Below are 16,791 nucleotides of genomic sequence, written 5' to 3' on the forward strand. Positions count from 1 at the left end.
AGCAGGCCCGTAGTTGGGTAATGTGAGCCTTCGGAAGGGGGGAGGTGGACGGGTGGGGGTTAAAAGTCTGAGTGTGGAGAGATTTCATAACTGACCAATACTTGCGTGTGCTTGTGTGTGTGTGTGTGTGTGTGTGTGTGTGTGTGTGTGTGTGTGTGTGTGTGTGTGTGTGTGTGTGTGCGCGCGTGTGACTTCTGTTCGTCCGTGCGTCAGTGCAAATTAGAAAAAGAAAAAAAAATCTCACGTCCCTGTATCACGGCTGCTGAGAGGGCGGTGCCCAGTGGAGGCTCCGCCCACAGTCCTCCCCCTCCCCCTCCCCCCCCCCCCACCATCTCGCCAACGGGCTGAAGAACTGAAGCGCTGACAAAAACAAATGGAGCCTCGTCGTGGGGCCGTGCCCACCCTCCCGCCGGCCACCTCCCTCGCACCCTTACCCCCGCCCAGCCCCCCGCACCACTCCCTCCTGGCCCCTCCCCCCTCCCTCCTGCTCCACGTCCTCCATGGTCCTTGGTCTAGATGAAGTACTCCTTCTTGTCCTCTGCTCCGGAGTGACCTCCCTCCGCGTTGATGATGGCCGTGTCGGCGTCGGGGGCGTCGTCCGAGCCCTTGGCCTCGTGGGTCAGATACGTTCCTGTATTGGAGGGGTGGGGGGGGTGGAGAAGGAGCAGAGCCCCCCAAACAAAGAGGCAATGAGTGTCAGGTCAGGTGAGGTGGAAAGCAGGGATGCAGCGATGCCACTTTTACCGATACTGATACTGAGTACTTGATTAGGCCACCATGACAGAATTACTTCCATTTTTTTTTTTTTTTTACTTTTTTTCCACAGATGTTTTGTTATTTGAACAACATTACTCGGCATGTCTTTCCAGAACAGCGTTTCTCGACTGGTTTGATTGGGTTCCTGCCTCGTGGGTACTTTTCCGTTTTTTCTTTTTCTTTTTTCAAAAAAAAAGGATTTAAAAATATAGACATAATTATCTAGAAAATGTTGGCCATTTATTTTGCAGGAATTCAATTCAATAATAATAATAATGTATTGACTAGACATGATGGAAAGTGCGCTAGCGATTTTATTTTTCTGGATTGAATTTGGGTCGCAACTTCATGATAAGGAAAAAAATAAGAGGAGACTCCACCAGTTGAGAACCACTGATCTAGAACATGGGGCGACACATTTCACTGCAGTACAAACACAAATTGAACAAAATTGTCATATGCATACATACACAACTGCTATCAGTGTCATGGTATCGGCACATATTTTACGAGTACTCAACCTCGCTACAAGTGGTCTCAGTATCAATGCATTGCTAGAGGAAAGAAAAGAAAAAGAGGAACGGAAATAATGGTGTGTGTGTGTGTGTGTGTGTGTGTGTGTGTGTGTGTGTGTGGGTGTGTGTGGGTGTAAGATTGCAGACGCAATAAAAGTTGAACATCGGAACAGTAAAATGGAACCTGAGGCTAGCGGGTCAGAACGGCAAGATGTCGAAGAACCTTTTTCTAAATTATAGCTTTGGGTGCTTTTGGTGCCGTTCCCTCTAAATGCGGAAGCAGCACGCAGTGAAAGTTTCTCCAGGTTTAGTTCCTGAGCTGATGAAAGAAAAAAAGACTCCATCAGACTTTATTCTTCAAGGGGCTATTTATGAAGAGTTTTTTTGAATAGTTTTGTAGCCATCGTGAGGCTAAAACATCAGATGATTCATAACTGAATAGGTTGTGTCTTCATTAAATATATATGATGGTTTGTATGTCTCTTCTATATCAGACACAAATATTTCAGATGTTGTCTTCGTACCTTTCCTTGTTTCGATGTCAACTTCTGTCACATAACATCTAACATATCTCTGTACAGCGGTTATAGAAGAAAAATACTAACAATCAGATGATTCAAATGTCCCTTATTTTTCACAACATCACGACCAACCCTTCCCGGTGCCTGTTACTGCCAGGGCTCTGGAGCTAATACTTCTGTAAATTAAAATCGAAAGTGCGCTGATGAAATCTCATCTTCAGGAAATCTCATCTCAGAGGATCTAGTGGGGACCAAAACTTATTAGAAAGCAATGAATAAAAATAAATCACTTATTGTTGTGCATAGAATGTCGCGCTCTCTTTAGGCGGCTCCCGATTTTTTGTTTTTTTTTTTCTCTGAAAGGGCTCCTCTCCATTGGAGGATCCAGGAGTGAGTTCATCTCCGTGTGCCCTTGCGTCCGTGCGCACACAACTCTGATGTTTTCTTGCTTTGCCTGTCTCAGAACTCGCGCATCCATATTTATGGGCATGTATTCCAGCGGGGATTCCTGCATGCATGCATGAGCGCAGCATCCCTGCGTCGGGGTGTCCGGGCGTCTGGGTGGGAGAGCAGCTGACCTTTGTGTCTGATGAGGTATCTGCCCAGGACGATGAGCAGGCAGAGGAGGATGAAGACGATAACGGCCACCACCCCTCCGATCACGGCGTGGTCCATACCCGAGGTGGTCGTCATGGCCGTGGGGTCTTGGGGAAAGAGGCAGTGAGGGTGGGTGAATATAGAGAGAGGGAGAAGGGGACGGACGTTCCGTACCATGAATAAATGGAAATGAAAGTCGGTATGAAAATAAAGAAAAGGGGAAAACAGCGTGGAAAGACAGATTGATGAGGGGGCGGGGGAATAGGAGGAGTAGAAGGAAGAGGAGGAGGAGGAAGAAGAAGAGGAAGATGAGGAGAAGGAGGGAAGAGGAGGAGTAGGAGGAAAAAGAAGAGTGGAAGAAGGGGGAGGAGGAGGAGGTGGTGGTGGGAGATGAATATTGGTGGAAACGGGAGACGGATGATGAAAGCCAGCAGAAACAGAGAGGGAGGGGTGGGGAATAATGGGATGAGCAGGAGAGAGAAGAATAAAAGAAAGAGAAGAGGGGAGCAGAGAAGACTTGTCAGTACATAATACCCTGGCACAGCAACGCAAACCTTCAGAGGACAAAGACAAGGAGATGAAATAAAAGCCAGGCGAAATCCAAAAAAGAGGGGCAGAAACATCAGCCCTCCACTGAAAAACTGCTTGTGATGCAATGGGAGTTTTTTCTTTTTTCCCTACCATGGCTGTTTACCATGCAGGCCCCAGTCACTTGTGCGACCCCTGAGGGAGCAACCTGCTGTTGGGTGTCAGCTAAAATCCTGGCTGCCTCTTTTTCCATTGAACTGAAGGCTTTTATGCTCCATTATGGATCAGGAAACTTAGACAAGATTCAGACTGGTAGAAATCCAGGGCTGAATTTTAAAGCCCTGACTGTGGAGGCCAGGAGGGAAAGTAAGAAAAACTCACATTCAAGCCAAACAACAAATCAAATAGTAAGTGAAGCCTCCAGTTTAATAGGGCCGCAGCAGAGCAGCATCGCAAGTCCATCAGGTTCTTGGAGGAAGTTTCTTTATTTTTTTATTTCACCACTATTCTATGATAATTACTAAAAATCTTAGTCAATAAATATTTCAAAAAAAAAAAATCATTTCTTTATTGTCTTTTTTATTAATATAATTTTCCTTCTTTAGCACTGTATTGTTGCTGAAATTATGCAAACTTCCCCAAAGTGTGATTATCGTGGGATTAATAAAGATTTATATTCCATATACATACATGTATAGAGAGAACATTTTATAAACGGAACCTTTGCCAAATATCCAGACTGAATGTCGACTTTTGTCTGTTAGACTGAAATGCAGATGAAAAAAAGAAAAAAAAAAAATCCACCCCCTTGTGTCAACAATTTATAAAGTAAGTCAGTTTACTCCTACACAATCATCAGTCATGGTATTTTTAAGACAGATTTGCATAGGCATCCCTGCACTCAGGTAAATTTGTTTTGCACTGCATCATTACTGCTTCTCACTGGCACATTATAAATGATAAAAAAAAAGAGAGAGATCAATGCATTCTAAAACAAAAAACACCATTATCCCTTTACAGGTGACAAAAATATGTTGTAGATTGTTGCTCATTTCTAAAAGTGAGCTCTACGTAAACTAACACTGATTTTACATAACTTTAAAAAATAAATCATTGGTGACCTGGGCTCAGCTAAAGGAGCTCTGAGAAGAACCCAGAATGCATTTTGAATGGGTGGATGGAAATAAACTTGTGTGCTTTGTAGCATAAGTGAGTCACTTGAGGAAGGCGGCAACTTTCTGTGTCATTTTAAACCAAGAGCAGCCGAGCAGAAAACAAGATCTGTTTCACTTCCGTGAAAAGATGCCATGTTTGTTTTTGTTTTTGTTTTTTTTCATTTTTTAGTTTCCAGGCTTTCACCCAACAGCAGTGATCTTGATATTTCTCCTTTGCCCCATCCTCTGAGAGGAGAGCGATCTATGTGGAAGTAATACGATACATCATTTATTTTGCCTGACTTTTTTTCCTGCCCCATTCAGGTGAAACGCTTGGGTTGAAACTCCCTCAAAATAGGAAGGACTCCAGGAGCTTGATCAAAGCTCATGTCAGACAGACAGAACGCTCCCAAAACACCACAGAGCAACAGATGACAGGAATGGAAAGAAAAAGCAGGGGGGAAAAAAGAGAGACGACAGGGGGTGGGTTCAGGGAGAGGAAGGGTCAGTATGATCACTCAGAGTAGCACAGCAACAGTCAACCAACAGGGAGAACACTCAAAACTGCAACTGAAGGATGAGGAGGAGGGAAAAAACCCATAAAATAAATAACAACGACAACAAGAAAACAGCCGTGGCACCAAGTGATGAGTGAAAGGTCCGATTTTCAGAGGAGAAATTGCATCTCGGCAAGTTCGAGGAGTGAAGGACCATGACAGCAGGCAACTGGGAGAGGTGGGGGGGGTAGACAGGTAGAGAGAAGAGGAGGGCCAGCCAGAGAACACACACACACGCACACACACGTACACACACACACACACACGCAGTGGGCCTGGCTGGCGTGGAGGTCAGAGGGGCTGTGCTGACGAGGCGAGACTGAGAATGAGCCCATAAATCCTGCTGTCAGCATCAAAGCAAAGCAGACCAGACCCGAGAACACCTCCAGGCCTGATCAACCAGCCCACTGCATGCACGCGCACACACACACACACACACACACACACACACACACAGAGGAAGAGAGAGAAACATATACCGGAAGCGGACGACTGTGTAAATGACTTGTAAACACTTAAGAGGTCATGGCTGTGTGTGTGTCCGTGGAATAAATATGTGTCCGGTGAGAATGGAAGAATAGCAAAAGTGTGTGTATGTCTGCGTGTGTGCATGTGTGTGTTTCTGATCCAGCCAGCGCCACTCGTGTCATTGACAACAAAGCAGCGTGTGGGGTAGGAGAATGAAATATTCATCCATCATCTTCCAAAGCGGACGAGTTTACAGCGGAGTGACAGACAGCACAGGAACAGACAGAGCCACAGACAGCAAAACCTACAGGCGGGAGGAGAGACAGACTGACAGACAGACGGACAGACAGACTGACTGACTGACAGACTGACAGACAGACAGACAGGTCAGAACAGCCAGATTCAAAGACAGATGACTGGTGGAAAAGTTGTACCTGCAATGTTGTCTGCACCATCTTCTCAGTGTGGATGACGGATGGATGGATGGATGGATAGATGGATGGATGGATGGATGGATGGATGGATGGACGAGAGGAGGGTTGATTTGGTGAGTTGTGGAGTGTGTGTTGTTGGGGATTTTTGGGGGGGATTCAGGGTTGTTGGAATTTTAAACAGAAAGAAAAGAAGGGAACAAAAAAGATGAGACAAAAAAAAATCAAAAAGGTGCCTCAAGTCCAGTAGAACACCACATAATTTCCCCCCCTCCTCCGTCTCCTCGTCCTCCCCCGCCCTCCTCTCCATGATGTGTTTGTCCTGATCGCGAGCCGTGAGCATCGCTGCCCCACAATGCAAAGCAAACTTTGTGTACAGAAGAAGAGGAACAGTAGCAAGAGCTGTTTGTTTTTCAGCTTCATGGCTAAGGCCCCGCATCTCGTCTGCTGGCAGGTGCGTGTGTGTGTGTGTGTTTGTGTACGTGTATGTGTACATGCACGGATGATTTTTTTCTTTTTTTGTTACCTGTGAACGTGTACACTCCGTTCAGCTGGACGGAAACTGAGGGAGTAAGGTTGGCGTTGGGGGAGGAGTCGGGGGAGGCGGAGGTGGCGGTGCTCGCAGGGGGCGGGGGGGGAGTCGGGGAGGAGTCGGGAGAGAGCGGCAGGTGGGGGAAGAGCTCGTTGGAGAGGGAGGGGGGTGCCGTAGCGGCGGTGGTGGGGAGCGCGGTCGGTGCCTCGGAGGGTGGGGGCGGGGTGGAGTCGGGGGAGGAAGGGGTGAGGTCGGGGCCGAAGCCGGAGAAGATGTCAGGCAGGGGGGTGGAGGAGGAAGTGGTGGAGGAGGAGGAGAAGGTGGAGGAGTAGGAGGAGGAGGAGGAGGAGGAGGAGGAGGAGGAGGAGGAGGAGGGCGGAGATGCTGAGGTTGACAGGCTGACAGTGGGGGATGTGGAGGGAGAGGGGGAGGGGGAGTAGGAGGGAGACGGGGAGGAGGGGTCGACCCAGTCGGGGTCTGCGGGGTCTTGGGAAGATGAGGTGGTGGTGGTGGTGGTGGTGGTGGTGGTGGGGAGGGGGTGGGGGGTGAGGACATGAGCGAAGCGAAGCGAAACGAAGCATAGCGCGTCAAAGAAAAACCAACAAAATGGCAGCGGAGTGAATGAACAGGTTCATGTGAAAATTGAAGGAGGGAGAGAAGAAGCGGAAGAAGAAGAAGAAGGAGGAACGCCAACGTGGGGCACAAAGCGGTTTTTGCATGACAAGAAGCGCGGTGGGATGAGCAAAAAATTAAAACAAGCACGACGACGACGACAACAACGGGAGACAAAAACGGGAGGAAGAAAAGAAGCAAAAGAAAAAAATCAGAAGAGAAAAAAGATGGAAGCACAAGCAACAAACGAGAGAAATAAAGAAAATGTGATGAAGAAACGTAAAAAAGGAGAAGAAGAAGACAACTTTTGCTCTACAACTTTGGTCCCTACCCACTCCCCACTAGCGCCCCCCGGGGGTCCTACCTTGCACCAGCAGTTTGTACTCCCCCTCACTCTGTCCGATGCCATTGTCCACCTGGCAGAAGTAGACGCCGTTGTCTGACTTGTTGAGCATCTCGAAGCGCAGGTAGGCGCCGTCCACTTTGGCCAGCGGGGGGAGCTCTCCGTCCTTCTTCCTCCAGTTGTAGATGGTGGGCCTGAACGAGAGAGGGGGGGCGGGGGGGGGGTCAGAGTGAGTGATCACACGCACAGCAACACTTTGAGCCAACGGAGGTTGGCCAAATAAGAGCAAGAAAGAAGAAAACAAAGAGAGGGTGATGGGGGGGGGGTGAGAGGGAGGTGAAAAGAAGAAGTGATGGAGGGAGAAAAAGAGATGAAACAAGAGACATGGTGGATAGTGGAGAGGTCAGGCTTCGGTGGTGGGGGGCAGGATGGAAAAAGTGGAAAAGGTAATGAAAAGAAAGAGGGGGGGTGAGAAAAAGAAGGGAGTGAGGGGAGATATATATATATATATTTTTTTTATATACAAACAGTTATGATGACAGAGTGGCCTGAGAGAAGAAAGAAAATCAAAGGCAAGGAAAAGGCTTCCAATCAGTCAGCATTGACATTTTTGGGGGCAGGGAGGAACGGAAAAAAGAAAAACATCCCTCCTGCATTCAGGATGGTCTACCAGATAGTGAGATGTTCCTGGATAGAAAAAAAGAGTCAATTATGTAGATGAAGATTCCCTGAGCGCTGTGCAGTAATTACACTGACGGGGCAGCGTGAATCAGGGACACCAGTGAACGAGCAGCTCTGATTAATCACTCTCACAGAGACACGGGGTGGGGGTTGGGGGGTGGGTGATACATTAAATACATGATAGTTCTGAGTGCTGACCTGTGAGCCGAATGCTACCGGCAACAACAATAACAGACCATCTACCGTAGACCAGGCGTCCCGGGGAGCCAAATGCGGCCTGTTAAGCTTTTCAGTCTGGTAAATAGTGAGTAAGTCATAAAATAACTGAAGTTCATCCTTTTTTTCATTGTTTCAGGAGTCATATGTCACATGTTTTCTATATATCCCATGATATCAGTTTTTCTCCTGAGGTGGGTCACTAAAACCCTCCATACATCTGCTCCTGCTCCAGCTCCCTCTGTCAAATTTTAGAACCCATTGTGGCCCACCAGCTATAAAGTTTGCCCACCCCTGCGCTAGACCAAACCTTGAAGATTAATATTTGAAAAAAACAAAAAACAAAAACAAAAAATACAACAAAACAATGCAAGCAGCAGGATTGTGAGAGTCTGAACCCACGACAACTCTATCTTCTGTTGCCGCCGGGCACAAATTTCTCAAACGGAGTGAAAGCTAATGAGAAACATTGTCTGCTGCTCGCTCCCTGGACGCCCACTGCGGCGCCGACACATGGGGGACCTGCTGGGAAGTTTCCAAGTTTAGCATGAGCGGCTTTTAAGGGGAATAAAAATGCTAAAATAGAGCCGCTTTCAGTCAACTGACCTCGGGGCGTATTAAGAAGAAGAAGAAGAAAGTGCCCACAGATCGTGGTGACTAAACTGGTCTGGTTCCCTCGCAATACAATGCATTCAGACTTGGAATTACGCTGCTGCCCAATGCAGGTGATTTGCAATTCGCTGAACAATTTACCTGCAATTTTGAGGGCTGGAAGCCGTTGCTGTTGCTATTAAACACTGAGCTCTAGAGTCGATCTCTATTCCAGCGTGGCCAGCCTGAGCACAGAGAGCTGAGCTCTAAGAATTCCCACTACACATTTGTAAAAACCTGCATTGGACTGTTGCCCCCAAGTGGCAACTTCTCAATTAGCTTCGGTGCAGAGACAACGCTCTCTATGGCAATTAAGGGCACAGAACCCCCTTAACTCTAGAATCATCATTAAGTTAAACAATAATAACAATAGTGATAATACACAGTCCGCTTGTTGTGCCTGGTTGTGCCAATATCGACATCGATCTTCAGCTCTGCTCAATGATCTTCCAGCTCCTGTTGTTTATTTCTGTTTGTTTTCTTGTTTGTTTGTTTGTTTGTTTCCCCAAAATTACCACACAGGACTGAGCCACTGGGTTTCATACATATTTCTGTGGTTTATCCCAAAGGGCACACACACATCGCATACACACTGCATGTCCGAAATAATCCGGGAGGAAAAGAGGGTGAGTGGAAGGGAAGAAGAGCTCCGGAGGAGAGGGGAGGAACTGCGTCTCGATATAATAAAATATTTAAAAACTACAACAACTGCTTTTGGTTCAGAAATAATTGGGTGCAGTATTGGGGTGGGGTTGTCTCCTGACACTGGTTTTCAGTGGCTGCAATCAATAATCACTACATGGTGCTACATGGAGTCAAACAAAGAAACCCTTTAAAAAGGTCCCTATAAAGCCACATGCAGATTTAGTAAATCGATCTTGGTGGTCTGCTACCATCAATACACAAAGGTTTGTCTGGGCAAACAAATCTCAAACAGGCCTTACAAAACAAGTGTTAAACAATCAATTTGCACCCTCTCCATACAATATATTGTATGTTCTGTCAGAAATGCCCGATTGCCCGTATCTGCATATTTACTGAGCTGATGATGAGGGGTGTGTATAGAACATCAGATAAACACACACACACACAACACAAATGCAAAACATTGATAAGTTACAAGTTCACTTACACTTGAAACCTGCACTGTACTCGATCAGATCAGCCACTAAACAGCGACAAATCGCACTCAGGTGGCAGTAACTATAAAATATATCACACAATAAAAGAATACATATAAATATACAGATAGCTACAGATACAGACAGCCTTGACTGCCTTCTCATCATACGTAATTCCCAGAGAGCACAGGAACGGACAGGAGCGCCAGAGTGTCTCTTTGTGAAATCAAACTAATTAAAATTATTCAAAGGTTCAGGTTCATTCTTGCCGTACAATCAACCACACTCGTATTCATATTGTAACATTTCTGACGTGTTCAGTTTTGTATGTCTTCCATTGTTAATTAATGTTCGTGTTGCTGTTAGTAAGGGGCGAACATGTTATACTTCCCCTTTAAGAGGACGACAGAGACCCCAGAAAGGTGTGTGTACTGTGTATCTGACAATTTATCGCGTGGTCAGGTTACTAGACGCCAATTTGCGCTTCTGATTCCTCGGGTGCTGCATTTCTGGGCGCCTACTTATTAATAGCACAAAAACCTTTGTGGATACGACATGAAGGTGGCGGAGATTACGACCGCAGAGTCACTGCAAAAAATGCCGAAATTTACCGCTGTCAGTTTATCATGCGATCTTTTAAACATAGCATTGCAATGTTATTCGGCGAGCTACGAACATCCAACTCTCCAAATTATTGCATCGGCCATGTGGTGCAGTTCATGCCCAAATTAACGCGTCATTCCGATGCTCCAAACTGTCTGACCTCTGAGGTATTAAGGCCTAAAAGATGCTGTTTGAGTCGGGCTTGGGTGAAATGTTAATCTGGGATGTCAGATGGAATTTCCTCTGGATACAGTTGCTCTGGCCCGGGGAGAGCAGCGTTAGAGCACCCTGAGAGCACCTTTCGGGTTTAGGCAGTTCACTGGCAGCATCTCACTTCAAACTCTGGGCTGCTACACATTCTAAGTGCCTGAGGGCACCTGGATAACGTTTACTTTGCGCTCGCTTGCCTCACCCCCTCCACCGCCCCTCACACCCCCTCACATGGGAAGCAGCGAACACCAACGGCTGGAGCGAGGAAAACGCTGAGATTGATTATTAAAATATAGATAACACAGAAAGCATGGCGAGCGAAGGAGCTGGACTTGTTCTTGTTTTCCAAGGTGTCCTCCACCATCACTGACGGACCTGCCTGACACAGAACTCTGCCACCTACTTCATTGAAAGCCATCCATCCATCCATCCATCCATCCATCCATCCATCCATCCATCCATCCATCCATCCATCCATCCATCCATCCATTCATCCATCCATCTTCTATTCCCGCTTACTCCTGCACTACTCATGATCGCGGGGTCGTCCAAAGCCAATTAAAATACAACTAAACCACTCATTACTCATTTTAGCAGAGTTCTGTGTCGGATGCAGGTCCGTCACTGAGAGTTGGAACAAATGACGACTATACTGATTTGAAGTTATCTGATTTGAATTTTATCCAGCATAGTTTTAGCTGTCGTTAGCGATTATTTTGGAGCATTGCATCACGCTATTTGCAGATGTCTTTGAAGTTGCTTTTCTCTGATTATGATGGCACAAGAGCAACTGTTCGATGGGCGGACAGATCAGACAGAGATTTAGATATGTGCACTAGTATGCATTGTTAGTGCATAAGTGCACGGCCATTCCGTTTTTATATATATAAAAAAAAAGTATAGAAAGGGCCAAATAGCAACAGAGAGGATTTGATTTTCTTCCCCAAGAAGAAATAACTAATAAAAAACAAAAATAAATAAAAATAATGATAAGAATTTTCTATTACCTTATATCTGACAATGATGAAAATTGTGTATTACCCCCTTAAATATGACTATTCTTGTGTTGATTCAAACTAGTTATGCTAATGAAGTGCACAGTTCATGACGACCTTTGTCATTGCTGTGAGCTGTCAGTTGTGAGCACTTTTTCATTTAATAAAAAAAAGTGTGTGGGGGGTGTATTTCCATTTTTTTTCTCGACCTTTAACCTTGTCTTGCAATCTGATATACCTTACCGGAACATAAAGCCTTAGAACCACTGATCTATAATAGGAGTTTGTTATGGTCTATTTCTAGCCTCAGATTAATGCACACTTAGTGGACTGCTGGAGGATTTATGGCAGCCGTGTAACCAGAAAGGACTGGGTCACCGAGTGCAATGATGTGCCTCTGTAAAGAGCTTTAGTTGGTTTTGCCTCCAGCCTCCAGATCAGCAGATCAGACCAGACCACTCTCACCGCTGCTAAAACTTGGACTTGCCCACAACGGGAGATCCATACTGTCCAACGCAGCCTGGCCTTCACCTTCACCAGGTCCCAGATTACTGTAATCCCGTTAGCCGTCACCTGCTGATGTGACTTTGAACGCATAAGAGGAAGCTTAATGGGTCAAGGTGACGCAAGGCTTTTTAAACCGTGTTAAGTGAACGGTCTCAGGGAGTTTAACTCGGTTAAATGACTTCAAGCGGGGAAATGCGATGCAATTGCCGGCACTCCAGGGCCGCTCTGATTGAATAGATGGGAAACAGAACGGAATGTTGAGCAAAAAAAATTCCTCTCCTCCTCTCTTCTATTAGAGAGCCTCCACTGCCGGGCACCAAGGAAACCTAATGTAGAATTTGATAGGCTGAGTTGTTCTTTTAAACTTGACAGGATGTGACCGTGTAGAGAAAAGACAGTGGCGTGGAATGGAGTGATGGAGTGTGACGTCCGTCGAGCTTGACTGGTGGGGTGGTGAGTCAGTGGCCGGGCGGGGGATCAACTTTTGATTGGACGCCAGGCTTCATCTTGAGCCAGCAGTGTGATGAGAACGTACAAGGAGGTATTGGTACATCTGGCCAGCAGGGGCTCTGCCTTCAGACTCCAGTTTATACAGAAGCTCCTGACTGGTCCCAGGGATGTTCTGTGAAGACCATTAGCCCGGTGCATCCTGCAGCGTTTTAATATTTTTGGCCTGGATTTTAGTTTGTTTTTGATGGACTTGACTCGCATGGGCACAGCTTCTCTGCCTTGTTTTTATCAGAGTGTTTTTAAAGTTTGGAACCTCCTGAAGAAGCAGAGGGCGGAGCAGGCCGACTCATTGTCCTGGCTCCTGCGGGAGCCTGTCCTTCAGGGAAACCTATTGGACTACTCTAGCTGGGGGGGAGTGCCTCTGTCCAAGGCCCTACAAGCTGCAGGGATCACAACGCTTGGCAAGGTGGTGGAGCTGACAGGTCCTGGCCTAGAAGGCCCCGCCCTGTTGGCCTCCATGTTGGGGATTCATTCCGAGAGGGTCGTCAAACAATTTCTGCACCACTGGCGGAGAAGACTGTCTGGCACCTCCTCCTCAGTTTGCATGGCAGAGGTTCCCTGACTCCCAACCTAGAGGACAGCTTCCCCCATGACGGCCTGCTCCCAGACTTGAGCGGCTACAGCGGCCCTTTGTTTTAAGCCAGGCTAAGATGGCGGTGTGGTTGAGCCGTAAGAAAAAAGTAAATGATGGGGCCGAGGTCGATCCCACTGTAATCTGCAAGAAATTGATTCAGTCTGGACTCTAACAAGAGAGCAGGGGGCTTGGACTGTTTCAGTGAAATGTGGACATTTAACAGGGCGCTGTGTGCGGTGACTGAGGGGGCATTATCTTTTAGTGACATGCTCATGTAAAAGTTTCATTCATTTATTCATTTGTTTTGATTGACGAATGTGAATAAGAGCGGCAATTAAATGTTATTTTTCAAAATCAAGAAGAAGAAGAAGAAGAAAGCGCACTTACACACATTCAGGATTTTGCTCCGTCTTACTCATTTACGGCCCCGCCCACCCAATATTCCCATCTCCTCTCGCCGGCCGACTCCCCTCACCTTCTTCCCCTCCTTACTTCCTGTTTTCTCTCCCGCCTTCCCTCTTTTCTCTCTGTTGACATTTTTCTTCAGAATCTCTCTCCCTCTCTTCTTCCAGTGTAAAGCCTGAAGTACTTCCGCGCACCATCAACCACTCAGCAGACACTTTTATCTTAAGCCTCCTCGTGTGTGTGTGTGTGTGTGTGTGTGTTAAGAGTTGAGTACATTTTTAGACCCCGGTGGGAGTTGAACTCTGAGGCCTCACACTGCCAGGCACATCCTGAACGACACACACCCCCATTTATTACGGAGGAACAACAGAGCTCCTACTTTGGCTACAACATTCATCATTCAGTGAGGAGCCTCTTTTTTTTTTTTGCACTGTCTTCTAATTGTGGCTGAAATAAATAATTTTCCATCCGCAGTGGAGTGAATGGAGAAGCCCCGAGTCCACGCCTCTCCTACCCCCCCGGAGCGTCGTTTCCAGGAGAAACCAGCTCAGCTCAGCCGCTTATTGCCGCTTGGTGTGACAGTCACCGCCTCCGTCCACCTCCCGCTTGTCAGTCAAAGCAAACGGCCGCGTCTCAACGCCCTTGTAATGGGCTGATGGAGGAAGAGGGAGGGATGATGGGAGGAGGCGATGGGCATTGATAACAGAGGCGAGGAGAAGGAGGTGAAAGAGGAGGAGGAGGAGGTAGAAGAAGAAGAAGAAAAAGAAGAAGAGAGGTGGAAGAGGAGGAGGAAGATGAAGAGGAAGAAGAAGAGAAGGAATATATGAAGAAGGAGAAGGTTGAGGAAGGGGAGGAGGAGGAAGGGGAGGAGGGAGAGGTGGAGATGTAGGTGAGGGGGGGAAGAGGGAAAGGAGGAGGAGGAGAATAGGAGGAGGAAGAGGAGGGGAGGTGAGGGGGACTGGAAAGGAAAGGTGTGAGGGGAGATAGAGCAGAGTTATAGACGGACGTATGACGAGTCGGAACGGCAGGAGTGACACAGCGGATGGAGAGCCGCCTTAATGATGGAGGGAGGGAAGGAGGAAGGAGAGAGGGAGGGAGGAGGGAGGCAGGGAAGGAGGGGGGAGAAGGGATCGATTGGGCTGCTTGGCTGGAGGTTCATCTATAATGCAGAAAGGCCTGGTGGTAGTGGGGGTTGTGTGTGTGTGTTGGGGGGGGGTACATTTGTGTGTTCCGCCGTTAGCATGGTTGTGTTGCTACGAGCTGCTGCGGCGCCAACCAGCAGGTGTCTCGCTACACTGCTCATCACACGCCCGTGTTCGGATCGAGTGACGCTAACTGCCTCATGGACTCTCTGCGTCGGCAGACTGTTTCCCTGCACACACAAAAGTTTGATACTGTTCTGACGCTTCTGACCGGTTCGCCTGCCAGGTTCCCAGTGCAGTGCCCCCAACACTGGGCAGCCAGTTGAATTGTCTCTCTGTGTTTTGAGTTTGTAATGTACAAGTAATTGGAATAGCTATACTACCAGTACATTTTCAATAGGTAGTACCTTGTAATTGCCAATCACCTATAACGGTTTCCTCTGGGGTCGCCAATGACTGCTGGAGCTACAGGCCCACGCACCCCCATCTCCGGGTCTCAGCCTCAGCTGAAACGCTTCAATCTGCGTCATTTGAAATGAACCTTTTTGAGCAAACACACGTGGGTGAGTCTTTGTGTCTGGGTGCTTTTTAGAGTGTGATCTTCAACGCCTGTGGCGTCTTTTGAAACCTGCCATAACACGACTGTGGCGGGAGGTGTCCTCGTCTGGAGCAAGGACGGCATCACCTGAAAGACATTGCTGATTGGACCCAGACCTCCTCCTGGCAGTCTGGCCTTCAAGCCTTAGTGAGGCACAAAACAAGCAAAGTCGCAGCCTAGGATACAGCATTGGCCTGCGACAAAGGACCGTTTTCTCTGCAGTACAGAGACCGATTTGTTGGAGATGATGATAAAGATAATAATGATTTTTTTTTTAAATACACAGAGGGACACACATATGGTTTCATGTTCACCATGAGATTCAATGTGTGAAGAGATTATAGAGCAGGCTTTACAAAGAAATCAGAGCATGACTCTGCCACTGAATCGAGTCAAAGGTGAAGCCATTTAATAGAGAAGCATCGTGTCGAGGAGTTTGGGAGACACTGACTGACGTGTCTGATCAGGCTGCTGCAGCTCAGGTATTTAATCAAGCAGGATTCCAGCAGTGAATAGTGGCAATTACAGTTCAAGGTCAGTTTTGGAAATGTCGCAGCCTGAATGACAAACTAACAGACTATTTCTCGGGATGCCCACCTCACCCAGTGATGAGTAAATGACAAAACGCAACAGGAACATTGGGGTAGATCCACAAAGCGATTGCGCGGCTTTTGCGCCAGAAAATCCGTGTAAATAGCGCCAAAAACGGTGATTCCGATCCACAGAGGGGACGCAAACGTGAAAATTTTGCCCTATGTCAGTTGGGAGAGGCTCCAGCAGAGACCCTCAACCCTGAGTGCAGAAGGACTTGGGTATGGGAGATGAATGGATGGATGATACCAATATTCTTTGACTTTGATTCTTTTGTAATTGAGGGGAAACAACTTTGCACAGTAATGTGTGAGGATGCCACCTGTGTGTGCAGTGTTGCTAAACATTGGTGTTTGTGTGTGTGTGTGTGTGTGTGTGTGTGTGTGTGCGTGCGTGCGTGCGTGCGTGCGCACGTGTGTGTGTGTCTTACTCAGGGTTGCCGTTTCCCTCGCACTGAAGATGAAATTTCTCCCCCTCTCTCGGCAGGTCGCTCTCGGGTGAAATCTGCACATTTGGGGAGTCTGTAAGTCACACACACACACACACACACACACACACACACACACACACACACACACACAAACAGAGCGAGAGAGAGGGGGATTCTGGTTACATAACAAAAGGCTTAGCGCAGACACAAGTACAGCGGCAATAATCTCATTCAACCTCGTCTCCATCTATCTACTCCCATCTGCATCCTGTAGGCGTCACCGTGTCTCCGCCTCCTGGAGTGACATAACGCCCTTACACAACGGGCGCCTGCTCTCGCCGCTCGCTTTATTCATGAGGCCTCACCCACCACTGGGTGGCAGCACCGACACAGACTATCGCCGCTACACCGCCTCCCCCTTTTCCACGCTTCCCGTTGTCTTCTTCTTCATCCCCACTGACTGACTCTGGGCGAGCGCACCAGCAGATTAAGGTTAAATTCCCGCGTCGTCGTCATTATATTTTGCTCGTGCAAAAATGATGT

General features: G+C 47.5%; 1 protein-coding gene across 2 annotated transcripts in view; it reads right to left on the reverse strand.

Annotated features, from left to right (window-relative positions):
• Positions 1 to 489: 489 nt before the first annotated feature.
• Positions 490 to 16,791, reverse strand: part of cadm3 (cell adhesion molecule 3) — a 106,189-nt gene continuing 89,887 nt past the window's right edge. For both annotated transcript variants that reach the window (XM_076019671.1, XM_076019672.1), the window contains exons 7-10: positions 16,249 to 16,339; positions 7,036 to 7,208; positions 2,371 to 2,496; positions 490 to 631 (exon numbers count right to left, since the gene is read on the reverse strand). In XM_076019671.1, coding sequence (XP_075875786.1) covers positions 513 to 631; positions 2,371 to 2,496; positions 7,036 to 7,208; positions 16,249 to 16,339 — 509 coding nt within the window. In that variant the 3' untranslated portion in view covers positions 490 to 512. The remainder of the gene's footprint in view (positions 632 to 2,370; positions 2,497 to 7,035; positions 7,209 to 16,248; positions 16,340 to 16,791) is intronic.

This window comes from Nelusetta ayraudi, unplaced genomic scaffold, assembly GCF_046127955.1.
Source record: "Nelusetta ayraudi isolate G7.1 ecotype Tasmania unplaced genomic scaffold, CSIRO-AGI_Nayr_v1 ptg000011l, whole genome shotgun sequence".
Classification (NCBI taxonomy): domain Eukaryota; kingdom Metazoa; phylum Chordata; class Actinopteri; order Tetraodontiformes; family Monacanthidae; genus Nelusetta; species Nelusetta ayraudi.